This window comes from Protopterus annectens, chromosome 2.part0 (genome assembly GCF_019279795.1).
Source record: "Protopterus annectens isolate FY-2018-M chromosome 2.part0, PAN1.0, whole genome shotgun sequence".
Classification (NCBI taxonomy): Eukaryota; Metazoa; Chordata; order Ceratodontiformes; family Protopteridae; genus Protopterus; species Protopterus annectens.
The window spans coordinates 96,673,151-96,687,771 of NC_056728.1; the positions used below are offsets into that span (position 1 = coordinate 96,673,151).

The following is a 14,621-nucleotide window of genomic DNA, read 5'->3' on the forward strand; positions in this document are numbered from 1 at the left end:
AAGGAAATTGGTCCTTTCCCCTGTGTTGTACAGTCTGGACATTAGTATTTTGTGTGTGTGCGTGTATGTGTGTGTATACATATATATATATATGTGTGTGTGTGTGTATAAATAAATGTATATATATATATATATATATATATATATATATATATATATGTGTGTGTGTGTGTGTATAAATACACAGACACACAGTCTCTCTCTATATATGTATGTATATCTATATATATATATATATATATATATATCTATATCTATATATATATATATATATATATATATATATATATATATATATATATATATATATATAAATAAATATATAAAAAATGCGGGTGGGAAGGTGCATGGGGGTGTTGGCCTCCTGAAAAAGCAATACCTTTTGTGATTTTAATTGGTTTGATAGGTTTTTCAGGTGGTTTTAGTCTGACATATTGAATCTCAGTGTAACATTATGTTGATAGTTCAGAATAGGTCTAATATGTTGTAAATATATATACATATACAATAAAATACACACACAGTCTGTTTTTCTTTTATGTTGTACAGAATTTACTTCTGATGAAAATGTAAATTGACCTTGCCTAGTTATAGATAATCTAGTTAAAGTGTATATTTCACAGTTAAAAACATTTTGTCTGAACAGCAACGGCAATGACTTCATCTGTTCAGGATGCTGTTACTGTTTTAAATGGTTTGTTACAGAGAAAATTTGTGAGAGCAGTCACTCTAACAAAGTTTGGCAGTCTTAGTATTACTGTGCAATAAATAAATAAAGAAAGAAATTGTGAGTGACCTTAGCTTCATTGTGCATGTAAAATGGTATGAAATGCTTACAAAACACTGGTTAGAAACTAAGGGGGGGATATCAGTCATACTTACATTTCACTTTTTGTTTTGAATACTACTATGATGCTCTTCATGTAGCAAAACCATATTCAGGTGCCATTCAGGAATTTAATTCTATAGTTGCCTATTTGTAGGTAATGGCTGATAGGATACTTGACAGGGAGCCATTTATTATTTGTTTTAATATAAGTATGAATAAAATGGGGGAATGGGTAACACAGAAGAGATTGCTCAGTTACACAGAACTAAGCTTATTGTCATCCTCTGACCCTGAAGAGTTGGGCTTGCAGCTGGTTTGCTGTGTTGTTTTCCTTTCATAAGGAATGCTGCAGGGTGTATGGAAGCACACAGCCTTATGGTTAGCAGATTTTATTGTCAAGCGTTACAAAATGTTTATTTCACCGCTGTGTGACTGCAGTTATCAGGCACTCCTGTGCCAGGCTTGTTTCTGATTAAAATTGAGTGTTGCTTGCATTTTACTCTATCAATCCTTTGCATTCTTGCCTGATGACATAAAGGGATAGAGCCCTGTGTATAACCTAGGTGACCGGAGTTAAATTAGTGGCACAGGCACCTAACAGAACTAGCAGGGAGGATGGGGAGTTCTTATCCTGGGAGGTCAGTAGCAAAGGCTAGCTGGAGGCTGTCATCATCCAGACAGGCATGAAGGCTGTTGGGTTGATATCTCCCTCTCTAATCGAACTCTTGATGGTATGTTCAGATTTATAGGTACGTATGGACGTCAGAACAGGAATCAAAGAGAATAAAAGGAAAAGTTTCTATCTGTCTGTCATGCAGTGTTCTACTTTGAAGATAATACTGGCTTAATATTGACTTTGCTGTATTAATAATTGTAGCTTAAAAATGGAAAATTGGCAGGCAATATAATTCTTCTGGATGTGGTTTTAGTTTATGCACTGGTAAACTTGATAAGTTAATTGTTTGACTTCTTGCGTATTCAGTATTTTTTCTGTAGTATTTTGTGCCACTGCATCATTTGTCAGAATCCCTTCATCTGTGACGAACAGTAACAGCATCTCTGACTTAAGTAGCTAGAGGCGCTGGCAAACATGTTGTGCTTCGTTAGATTAAATGTGGTGATACACGGACTACCTTTCTTATTTCAGATGCCATCAGTTCTTCTAATCCTCGTGTCATTGATGATGCCCGAGCAAGGAAGTTGTCGAATGACTTAAAACGTTGCACTTATTATGAGACCTGCGCCACATACGGGTTGAATGTAGAAAGGGTCTTCCAAGACAGTAAGATGTTTTCATTTAACAAGATTTTCTGCTGGTGCTGTAGACTTAAATTTAATGTTGGTGGTTTATTTCCTTTTGTTAGACAAGGCATTTTGGCAATGGAGACGAGTGGCTTGCTAACATTTTATGTTGTCACTTCTGTGCCTTTCTGGTTACTCACAGTATCTAGCCAATATTTTTTTTCTTTATGCGTTAATGTATGACCTGTTTTTCTTGCTTCTGGCTTGCTCAAAAGTATTATGCTTACAAGCGTGTACCTTAATTTTTTGTATGTTAATGTAGTGAGTGTGTTGCCCCCTACCAGTTTGACCTTTTTGCCCTCTGGTGCCTTACTTCTCATATCTTATCAGACATTTCATTAAATGTTGGCATGGATCCACCCTGTCCAGGATGAATTAATTTTTCAGTGACCACACTTTTTCCAGAGTAATAGATTTGAGCACCAGGTAGCTGTCATCTCTAACAAGCAGCATTTTTTTCCATTTTTGTTTCTGCTGCTCATGGTGCTCCTGGAATGCAAATGTCCAGTATACAGAGAAGTGAGCTTTGATAGCACTTCCATGATGGCTGCCATAATGTGCTGTCTTTTTCAGACTCTGAGTAGTCAGAAATTGCCTTCTGGTATTTACCAGGAGCTGCTTATGTGACAGAAAGCTCTACCCCATCCCCAGGACAGGTAAGCTTACCATCAACCATTCACTTGTTTTCCTAAGACCAACTCCACAGATAACTAGATCTGTTTCTGTAATCCTGGTCATCTAAGATACAGTCAGGGCCACAGTTACTTTCACTGTGTAGCCAGTTTATTTAACTTTAATTTTTTTTTTTTGGAGGGAGGAGTTGACAGTGACATAGTACCTTTTTGGAAGCATTGTTTCTGCATTTGTAAATTATTAACTTGTCTCACATACACCAAAGACTTTATTCCAGTATGTACCACAACTGAGGTACTGTGGCAAGTACTCAGCAAGGTGAAAATTATGATTGAAAGCCACACATTTTGGTACGGAACATGTACTACAGAAATTATATTTAGGTACCAATTGCACCTCTGTAAACTTTTGAAGCCCCATATTGAAGATCAGGATTTCTAATTGGATGTGATGTCCACTTTGGAATAGCCTCTGTGCTATGGACAAAAGCAGTTCCATATTTTCATGTGTAGTTGGCTGATTATGTGGTCACTTCAGTTGACTGAGTGCTAAGGGCCTTACCTGCACAGTTACCTTACAGAACACTTTCAAGTGATGGTGATCCCGCTAGCCCCGATATTGAACTATACAGGTATTTCCATTGCTGCTTATTGACCTTTATCTGTATGGCTGGAATGTACTTTGTACTTGCTATGTTACTTTGTAGGGTCCTCAGTAAGATATAGAATATTCTAGGGTATATTCTTCCACTGGTGTCTGTATTTACCCTTTCAGAAATGCTAAGTCCCCATATTCACAGAGCATATCCCAACTGATCAACACATAATGTTTTTACCCTTTGTTTGGGGACATTTACAGCCCACTATTTTCCAGTTCTTTATAGCAGATCGTGTAGTTGAGATCTCCTTATAATGTTTGTCTTTTGGGCATTCCTGCATTCATTGCTTAAGAAGCTTATCCCCTCTAGTGCAGTTGTAGCTGTCAGATCACAATTGAAAACAGCAGCAGGTACTGTTTTGGGGATCTCTGGCTTTGATCACACCAGAGTTAGTCACATAGGTTTAATCATCTCCCATTTAAATCAAGGATAAGACAGTGTAACTAGTGAGACCGAAGGAGAACCACCCGAAAGCTTCATGAAATGGGGGAGTGTTGATGTAAGGGTGTACAGGGGGCCTGCCTCCTTTGTAAAAACACTTATGGTTAAAGCTGACATTGTGCCTTATTGGCTTTATTTTTTTTCTTTATTTTGTAGTTTGTTTTTGAAGTGTTCACAGATGTGCTTTGGACCTGTGGATTTTTTTTTAGGGACAGTGTCATGGAGTAGGGAAGTTTTTCAGTCTTCACTTCAACCTCTTGACCCACTGCTGCCGTGAAGATTAGCCTGATACATTCATTGATGCCCAGTGTTTTGCAACAAGGAATGACCACAGGATATATCCAGTGACCCCAGGAAAGAACACACAGGGCAAAAAGTGAGAGACCCAGAGATCAGGACAAATGTAATTTAGTTTAACTATGTAGGTGAACTGAATCTTCTTGGACTCCTTTCGACCATGACCTGGGCTACAAGAGCAGTAGTGGCTACAACATATTTATGGACATTTTAGTGTGGCTTACAGCTGTTTTCAGAATTCACTGTTTTTGTTTTGGTCAAATTAGTGTTCACTTGTGAGAAGCCATTCAAGGTCTTGAGCTATGGATATATGTGAAGTTAGGTGAAGGCACCTACCCAGTAACCACTGCTGCCGATGAAACCCTGTGTGTGTCACCAGCCATCCTGTTGTGGGCTGGTTGATTCCCCACTGGCATATCAGTGGACATGTATGCTGATCCTGGACAAGGGGCCAGATGTGAGTTGGGAATGAAATGAGGGAGTAAACACACACTGGAAATAGGTCAGGGATGAAGCATTAAAAGCTAAGGGAAATGGTCTGAGGAAGAGAAAAAAGGCAAAAAAATGGAGAAGGCCATTGTAGCTACATAAGAAGTAGTTGTGTGGTATTGGAGGAGGCAGAGTATGGGCTAGCAGAACGAAATTAAACATGCTGAGGAAAGAAAGCTGCAAGTTGAAATGGATTTGAAGTAAAGGATCAGAAAAGGAGGAACAAGTTTTTTTAGGTATCTTTTGTTCAGACTTAAGCCATCATCGTTTGGTTAGCTGCTAAATCAAAGGTTGTGCTTTTTTGTTCTTCTGGTGGGGAGGGGGTCTTCACTACTTGTTAAATATTTAAAATATTTATATTTATAAAAGCAATCTCTAATAAAACAGTATTTTGTGCTATTTTTATTTTTTATTAAAGCTTTTATTAGAATTGAAGAGTTTAAGTGTCAGTCACTAAGAGAAATCAGCATTGCAAAAAAATTGTGTGTATGAAATTGCTTCCCTACACCTTGTTGAGTGCAAACTGGGAATGGTTCTTGTCAGTTGAGTTCAATTTATGGATACTGGAATCCCTTTCCAGTCACTTTTTTTCCTAGTTTAGTTTCTTAATGTCCACTGGCAGTGATTTATCTGTTTTCACCAATCTCCTGTCTCTGTGTAGGTACATCTGTGGAGTTAGTGTGTGTGTGTGTGTGTGTGGGTGTGAGTGTTTTGGGTGTCAGGGGAGGGGGAGCTTGTCCTCCACATAGGCATTGAAGGAGGATGCTTTCCTGCAAAAAATGCTGACATTTTAACTTTTTCTTCAGGTTAAATTCATGACTAGTTTTGTTGAGCAAGTTAGTTCTCACCAGGTTTTAATTTGGTTAAATTCACGACTAGTTCTCAATGAGTTGGTTCTTCACCAAGTTTTAACTTTGAGACTTATACTGGAAGCATATAAAAATTTCAGAGAACTGTTAGACTAGCAGGGTTGAAGCTTATTTTATAACAGCAGCAAAAACAAATCGTGCATATAATCTGATGTTGTCCTTTTCATTCTTCCTCACTATTGGGTCTCCAATCCGACCCTCTGTTCTGACTCGGCTGCATTTTACAGACTTGGATCCTAATCTTGAACTGCTCCCCTCTACCCACGATGCTGTACCCTCTCTACAGGTTCCCTAGATCTCATTTGCCGCCTCAGCGAACAAACGCGGATTGCTTCTCTTGGCTGCAAGTAGCTTAAGCTAATTTTGTGTCCATCTAGTTGCTAAATTATCTCTTCCATTTGTTAACTTTCCTGTTTCTTACCAGCCTCCCCTCCCAGTAAGTCTCTGTAAGGCATTAGGGTCTCTCTTTGATTTTTCTTCTCCCTCTCCTTTTTCTTGTCAGGGCTTTTCCCACATCCTGACTTGCAAAAAAAAAAAGAAATCTTAGGAGTTGGTTAGTTTGTGTGTGTGTTAAAACCTGTTAGCTTTAATAGCTTAAATAGTTTAATTAGTCACTACTGTTGTAGCTGTTTATTAATACTGTTTAGTTTCTGTTGATACTGTTTTTTGGAAACTGTGTGTTCCCTTTTTCTGTGTTTCTGGATGTCAGACAAACCCTCTGGTTTTACACGGTGTTCTCCCTGTTTCCATAAGATTCCTCAGTCAGACGTGCATGAGAAATGCGTGTACTTTCTTGGGTCAGAGTATTTGTGGTCTGCCTGTTCTGTTTGTGAAGCATTTAATCCTCGGGCTATCCCAGACCGCAGAAACAGAGTAATTCTGAAAGGGCTGTTACCTGCATCTTCCTCTTTTTCACCAGGGGCTCAACCTCCCCTCTATGAGTCATCATGGATCCTCAGATCTTAAGAAATGCCCTCATAGAACTTTGAGGGCCACTTCAGGGCTACCAGCAAAGGTCTCAAAGTCCTCAGATCCAAACTTTTCGGATCTGAGACCGGCTTCTACTGCTTTGGATCCTAAGTGCTCCTTGGACCCAATAGATGTCATTTCTATGTCGGGTTCCCTTAGGCCTTCCACCTCCACCTTGGAGCCTAGATCTAGGGATCCTACAGCTAGGAGCCTAATCTCTCAGTATTAAGTCAGAACTGTTTCTGCAGCCTGATGAGTTATTACAAACTCCTAAGGGGGACTTGAGCCCTGGTTCAACTACTTCCTCCAGGTCCTGTAGGAGTTTTTCCAGTATAGATGTGGCAGGATGATGTGGAGATTTCTCAAAACTCAAATTCAGATGGGGGGTTTGTCAGCACCAGCCCCCTTCTGGCTTGTGAGTGCTCCTGTCCAAATGATACAATCGCATTTTCTAATCTGCCAAAAAAAGAAAACATGAAAACTGCATAAAGTACAGGAAAAAAATGGAAGCAGCGACGTCATAGAATACACAACAAACTAAAATTTTATTAAGCGCTTTTCATCTTAAAACCAGTGCCAGACTTCATCAGATAAAACCTGGCCCACAAAAACACAGATGCTTTTATACAAAAGTCATGGCCCACCTCATACTGACATCATAAATTTTTGGACTTTCGCTTGAAAGGATCACTACAGATCAGAAAGTATCATATTTGGTGTAAGATTCTTGGGTTTTTAGAATGATGCAACTCTCTAGCTTTGGAATTGGATGTTGCTTTATTATTGATAATCTGTACACAGTGATATCATGTTATAGGGTTGTTGTGGCTTGCTGAGTTTTTGGATGATGATTCAGAATTTGGACAAGACAGGAAAATATTTTTGTTGACTACTTGATATTGTTTTATATAATAACTATATATTTTTTTGAAAATCAATATTTCTTACAAACTAAAGAGATGGCCATGGAGTCTGCCTGTGGGAGGTTGTATGCTGATGCAGTTATAGTCACATGGGAAAAAAAATCTTTGTCCAACAGTGTATTTAGTAACACGTGGGTACTTTTTGTACATTACCAAGGTGACATTTTTGTTTTATGGCTTGATTCAGAAAAGCATACAATTCCCATACTTTTGGAATATATTAATGGGACAATAGATTTCCTTAAGTGCACATCCCTTAAAGCAAAAGAAATCAGTGGTCAAAGGGCAGCTAGTAGAGCAGCCCATATGACAACTCGGTCAGATGATTTTTTTACAGGAATGTGATAATTTTAAAACTATGTTTATGAGGAGAGGTTATCCTGAAGCACTTATCCAGGAATTAGTTGTTGAAGTAACAGAACAAAGAAACAACAATGTGTATGTTCCCATTTTACATGACTATAACTTTATGCCCATTAATGGTGGCATAATAACTAACAATAATTGCCCCACAGGCGACAATTCTAACTCATTGGTACTAGCCAGTTCTGAAGCCCAATTTAAATATAGAAGTTCTTTTTTCACCAGCTTCTCTATAGATCTATAGAACCATAGAAGGCATTTTGAAAAAGAACTGGGTTATTATTAGAGAGAATCCCCAATGGGTGAAGAAGCTGGGAGACTACCCCATAATCACATATAGGCGGACACATTCTCTTAAGAATGTTTTTGAAACAAAAGAAAGATCTAAGTGTACCAATGTTGTGAAAGGACTGGCCAAATGTAATATGTGTAACATTTTTAAGTATGTTAAAACTGACACTGTTATTACTGTAAATGGAAAAAGTTTCATTTTCCACATTTCAGCTAAATGTAATAGTAAGGATGTAGTTTAAATTGCCCTATGTGAATGTTGTTCTGCTTACTACATAGGGAAAACAGAATGTAAGTTGAAAGAAAGAATAAAAGAACAACTTTATGCCATTTCTAAGTTAAATGTAGTAAACACCCTACCTAGGCTTGTAGCTGATTTTCGTAGTCATCATTTTGAATTTCCAGTAGTGGAGAAACTTCCTAATTTTTGAGGTGGTCCCTTTGGATTACACATAAAAATGAAAGAATTGTTTTGGCAAGTATATTTTAATGTTGCTACCTTTCCAGGACGTAATGAAACATTGTCTATTACTAGTTTTCTCAAATTTAAAGCATTTCAGAGATAATTCTGCTTTTTTAATTTTTACGAAGTGATATGTTTAATGTTTCATATAATCATTTTAAAAGGCTTTTATAAGTAAACATTTAAATATATATTTTTCTAACTATTGTTAAGTCATTGTCTTGTATGCCTTTAAGAAGATGTTATAATGAGGTATGGCATGACTTTTGTATAAAAGCTTCTGTGTTTTTGTGGGACAGGTTTTATCTGATGAAGTCTGGCTTTGGTTTTAAGATGAAAAGCTCTTAATAAAATTTTAGTTTGTTGTGTGTTCTATGAAGTCGTTGCTTCCACTTCCTTCTCTAATCTGACCAACCGCTTTGGAGTCCCAGGATCGTAGATACCCAGAAAGTGTTGGATCCGAGGAAGCTCCCTTCCTTGACTCCAACAGTTACCCTGACCAGCTGTGCTTCTTTGTTGTCAGATGAAAGTGAGTCTCAAATCTGAGAGGTTGGCATCGGATCCGAGGGTAGGGGCTCCGCTCTGACTTTGTTGGATCCATCCCTTCCCCTCAGAGCTATGGCTCTTGACAGCTCTGGTCCGATTCTATCTGGGAGCCATGGCTCTGGGGTTGTTCCTGCCATCTCTTCCTCGGCTGCCTCAAGGGAAAGGGAAGGGGGGGCCCACTGGGTCCTTTGGCATTCCAGGTTGTGGAAAGGGCTTTCTCTTCTCGCAGAGATCCGACCTATTCTATCTGTGATCCTCCCCATTGCTTCCCTTTGGATCTGAGCACGTCATGCTTTTCCAGGGTCAGTCCATCCCGAGAAGTCCCGAGATCTCCCCAAGAAGGCTCCCCCTCTTCTTCTGATACCTCCCCTGATCATCCCTCAGGGGATACTCTTTGTATGACGTTGTGCAAAAGGGGTCACTTGGACTCCCCTCTGGAGTCCCCTCACAGAGGACACAGACTTCGAGGGAGAAGGATTCCCAAGATCACCACCGGATTATGTCTCCTTTGGAGACATCTTGGAGATCCTTAGGCAAAGAGGTGGTTGGGCTGCCCAAAATCCTTTTATTGAGGAGCCTTTGTTTTTGGATGTGGGCCCATCTATGTCTTGGGTGACCCCCCAGTGGATGACCTGATATACCTAGTCTCCCGCCGGGCTTGGAAGGAGCCGGACACTATTGAACCCACTCCCAAGCACCTAGATAAATTCTTATCCCCCTAAGGACCAGACCATATTGGACTAAGAGTGTTCCAGTGAATGCCATATTTGTGGCATCAGCTACCAAAAAGGAGCTAGCTTAACAGAGCTACTGTGTCCATCTGCCTAACAGGGAGTCAAGAGCAATGGACAGATTTGGTAAGCACATCTACGCCTCTGCTAACTTTGCAATGCTGTCTTTGAATTACTTGGCATACATTACTTGTTTGCAGATCATAGGAGGTTACTAGGCTATTTGGCCCTGAGGCCCTTATAAGCCTAGCCAAGAGTTCAGCCCATGTTTAGACAAATCAGCGACCGATGCCCCTGTCCAGCAGGGACATGGGTGGAATCCCAGGGGTATATTTTCTGTTTCCCATCCAGTTATCTAGGTTGCACTTAAAAAGGGGTAAAGAGGTACTCTGCTTGATGTGGAGAGGGAGTTTATTCCATAGATGGGGAGTCTCTGGGACACAAATCTGTCCCACCAACAAGTCTTGTTGATGTCACAGATCAGGTTGAGGACACGCGTGCGGTTTACTCGAGCAGAACTTGACTTGCGGATATGCAGCCATCCCATCAAGGAGTCTGTATGAATCTTGAGTAGAGGGATAGGGCTTTTAGCCTGTGTATGATAGATGTTTGAGGTCCTGGATTCTCCTGGTAAGGAACCTCTGTGGTGTCTCCAGCTGCTGCATGTGCTTTGCGAGGTACATGCCGAAAGGGGCATTGTACTTGATAATGGGCCTTATAAGGAAGAATACAGGGATGTTATGACCTCCTTGTACCTGGATGAGATGCTCTTACTTATGAGGTGGGCCTTGTAGAAGGCTTTCTGTACAACGGAAGCAACATGGTGGTCAAAAGTCAGGTTGCTATCAACCCGGGTGCCCAAATCCCTCACAACCGATTGAGTGCTTAGGACATTGTTATTAATGTGAAAATTTGTGGGGAAGTCACAAGATGATGCATTTTTTTGGTATTTAGCTTTAGGCCATGTTTCTGGCACCAGTCATTTGTCTGAGTGAGACCCTCTTGGAGGATGTCCACATTACCAGGGAAATTGATGACAGCACCCAGCTTGTAGTCATCTGCAGACTTGGTCAGCCATAGCTCACTGGTTTTGGCCTGCACCTCAGAAACGTATATCCCAAATAACAGAGGCCCCAAGACCGAACACTGGGATAAAGATCTACTGCTTGAGGTGGCTTCCCATATTTTGACTACATGGGTTCTATCAGTGGAGCCAGTTTGCTACCCATCTGGCAACATATGGATTGATGCCTAGTTGAGAGAGTTTATCTATTATGCCCGAGTGGGGAATAGTGTCAAAGTCTTTGGCCAGGTCAAGGTAGGTGGTGTGCACAGTCTTCCCCTTATCCATGGCTTTGGTGACTGTCTCAAAGAAGTCAACGAAATTTAGCAGACATGACCTCCCCTTGAAGCCAAACTGTGTGGGATAAAGTGTTTGGAGGTTGCCAGTGTCCTTGTTGATGAGGTCCATGATAATCCATTCCATGGCTTTGCAGATCAGGCTATTAGGATGATGGGTTTATAATTTCCCAGGTCGGTGGACACTCCACCTTTATGTAAAGGGATGACAGTGGCTGTCCTCCACTCAGCTGGGATGAAGCCAGTGCTCAGGCTTTAGTTGAATAGGGTGCCTAGTGGTGCTGCAAGTTCCTGTCTGAGTTCACTTAGGACGCAGCCTAGGATGTTATCGGGACCCATGGAGGCGGTATTTTTTGTCTTTGAGAGAGCAGTGATGACCTGTTCCATAGATATAAGGGGAAGGGGGCAGGTACTGCAGATGTCCTGATTTACTGATGGGGGGGCAGAAGAGTAACATTTTTGCTGAATCTGTCAGCCAGCAAGTTTGCTATACCTAAGGCATTTGTGTATGTGTTGTCCTTGATCACCAGTTCTGAACAGATCTGGGTGCTTCCTTTGAGGATGCAGACATATGTGAAGAAGGCTTTATGATCGTTTCTAGTAGATGTGGCCAATGTGGACTCGAAGTTTGCTTTGGAGGATTTCACTAGTGCTCTTATTTGCTTGTTCAGGCTAAGAAGACATTGCTTCCAATTGGGCACCTTCTCCTTCTTGGTCTTGGACAACAATTTTTTCCTTTTGTTATAGAGTTTATTTATTGCAGATGTCCACCAGACAGGTTTACTCTTATTCACAGAGGACGATTTAGTCCTGTCGGGTATGCCTGATTCCATGCATCTATATAAATGATCGATTAGTGCTTTGGTGTAGTTTTTGATATCGATACCAGTTCCTACAGAGGGTGATGGGACCGTGAAGCTGTTTATACCATCCCTCAGGAGGCTGTAATCAGCTTTGGAGAAGTTTTTATGTCTAATACTAGCTAGAGGGGGATTGGGGGAGATGGTGACTTCGAAAGTGACCGCTTTGTGGTCAGATCTTACCAGGGAGGATGATACTATAGGGATGCTGCAGTGGTTACACATGTTGGTTAATAGCAAGTCCAAGATATTGTCACCCCTTGTGGGGGTATCGACTAGCTGTTCCAAGGCCATTTGCATTGACAGACTCAAGGAATCTCTGGGCATCTGTGCTCTGGCATGAGTAATTCTTCCAGTCTATGTTTGGGAAGTTAAAGTCACCCAGGATCGGGGTAAAGGGTTGAATCTTGATAGATTTGAACAGGTCCAATTAGGCGGATTGGGCATCTTGAGTCAGATTTGGAGGCCGGTAGCTAGTTATGATTTGAATAGGGGTTTTGTCAATGGTTAACTGCACCTGGAGTGTCTCCTGTGTGTCATACTGTTTGACCAGCCTGGATGTGTGTATGTTTTTAATGTATATTGAAACTTCACCTCCTATGGCTTTACTGCCCACAGTTTGGGGTCTGAATGTATGATAGGATGAGTAACCAGGTAAAGCTGGGCTGCTGTCCGCAGCTTTGAACCAGGTTTCTGTGACTGCACAGATGTCAGCATTTTCCAGGGTTAAGAATGCTTGCAATGAGTGCAGTTTCAAGTTCAGACTCCTAGTGTTTACCAGGTTTCTGTGACTGCACAGATGTCAGCATTTTCCAGGGTTAAGAATGCTTGCAATGAGTGCAGTTTCATGTTTAGACTCCTAGCGTTTAGCAGCATGACCTTTAATTTGTCTTTTGTTGAAAGTTTTATGTTGGTAGTTTAACCTCATCACTTTTCCTTAAAAAAGCACTTTAGGGGAGGCAAGAGCCTTTGCCCAGAAGCCTGAAGCCCAGGTTAGACAGATGCAGGCCATGTCTGGCAAAGCATTGTGGTCTGTCGATCATATCTTCCCAGGCTGTCAGGTACTGGATCCCCCTGGAATGACACCAGAACTAAGCCAATAGTTAAAGTCAGTCATTTTCTGTTTGTATTGATTCATCATTCTGGGTGATGGCAGAATGCTGCTTGAGGCTAGGGACATACCTGCTTGGAACACATAATCAGTGAGCTCAATCATGTCTCTCTTCATATAGTCCAGAGAGGTAAGTCATTCACGCCAACATGGACTATGACAGAGTCATAACATTACCTGTTATTGATAGACTTGAGTACGTGTGTGATATGGTGGATTCTGGCACCTGACAGACAACTAACTGTGACTTTCTTCTTATCCAGCCTGGTGAGAGGCACATCTGTGTGTCTGGCAATGGAGTCTCCTATGACTAATATGTTGGGTTTATGGTGAAGCTTTAGTGGTTGTGAGCCAGAGGTGTGTGGACTATGCATGGTATGTGGTGTGGAGGGCTGTGGAGCTCGTGTGTGTTTTTGCCTCAGAGGTCTCCTTTGTTTGGGTATGTTTATGTGGAAGACCTCTGCATATGTAGCTGTGTGTTGTGTAAGTGTGGGTGGTGATTGAGGTGTAGTGGTTGTGCTGACAACCTTTTCAGTTCCAGATATATTGGCTTGAGGGGAAGAGAGCTTGGACTCTAGGTTCCTAATGTAATTGCATCTCTCACAAATTGTGTTCCTAGGTGGTAGTAGTAGATGGTTGTCTGTGTACGAGGCAGTTGCTACACTGTCTCAGGATGCCCATATCAACCAGACTGGCAGGAGAAACTGTAAGAAATTGTCCATCCATATTTGTCGGAATCTGAGGAAGAAAGGCCAGGGAGAGCTAAGGGGTGGGCCTAAAGCCCAAGTGCTTAAACCAAAACTAAGAGCTTAGAATAATACAAACAAACATAAAGGGACTGCTACAGTTTGCAAGAATGCAGCTTTTACATGACATTTATAACAGAATGGAATTGGTAACAGTACAACAGCAGAGACCGTGCATATGATAGCATTACCTAGGTTCTGGATTCATGGTTTGCTACTTGTAAATTGTCTGGTCATTTTTGTCTCCACCATCTATGTGAACGCTGGGTCTACCGCTGCCTGACCACAGGAAACTGACCAGTTGTTTATTTTTCTCCTGTAAGGAATGTGTTGCAATTCCCAAAAAATGCATTTTGTTTTAATGAACAGCCACCTTCATTGTCTACTAGACCTGAATGCATTTAACCTTCTTGACCACTATCATCTCAAAAATAAACTAACTGAAATTCGTTTCAGTCCAGATAACACACACTGGTTTAAAAACTTCCTCATGGACAGAAACTTCAAAGTTAAAATAGTGTCCTCACTATTAGGATCTGCACCGATTATCAAAGGTGTATCACATAGATCTATTGTTGCACCCTTCCTCCTCTTTATATTCATTAACAAATTTCCTTGTGACCACTCCCAATCTCCCACTCATCTTCTTTGCTCCCCACTCATCTTTTTTGCTGATGACAGTCATTTACCAATCAGAGCATTGTCACGCTAATGTTTAGTGCCAGCGCCAATCTGACTTTC

General features: G+C 40.9%; 1 protein-coding gene across 1 annotated transcript in view; it reads left to right on the top strand.

Moving 5' to 3' along the window:
- LOC122792978 (arf-GAP with GTPase, ANK repeat and PH domain-containing protein 1-like) overlaps positions 1–14,621 on the top strand; it is a 2,685,441-nt gene that overhangs the window by 875,440 nt on the left and 1,795,380 nt on the right. Inside the window, exon 7 of the mRNA XM_044060583.1 lies at positions 1,977–2,111. Coding sequence (XP_043916518.1) covers positions 1,977–2,111 — 135 coding nt within the window. The remainder of the gene's footprint in view (positions 1–1,976; positions 2,112–14,621) is intronic.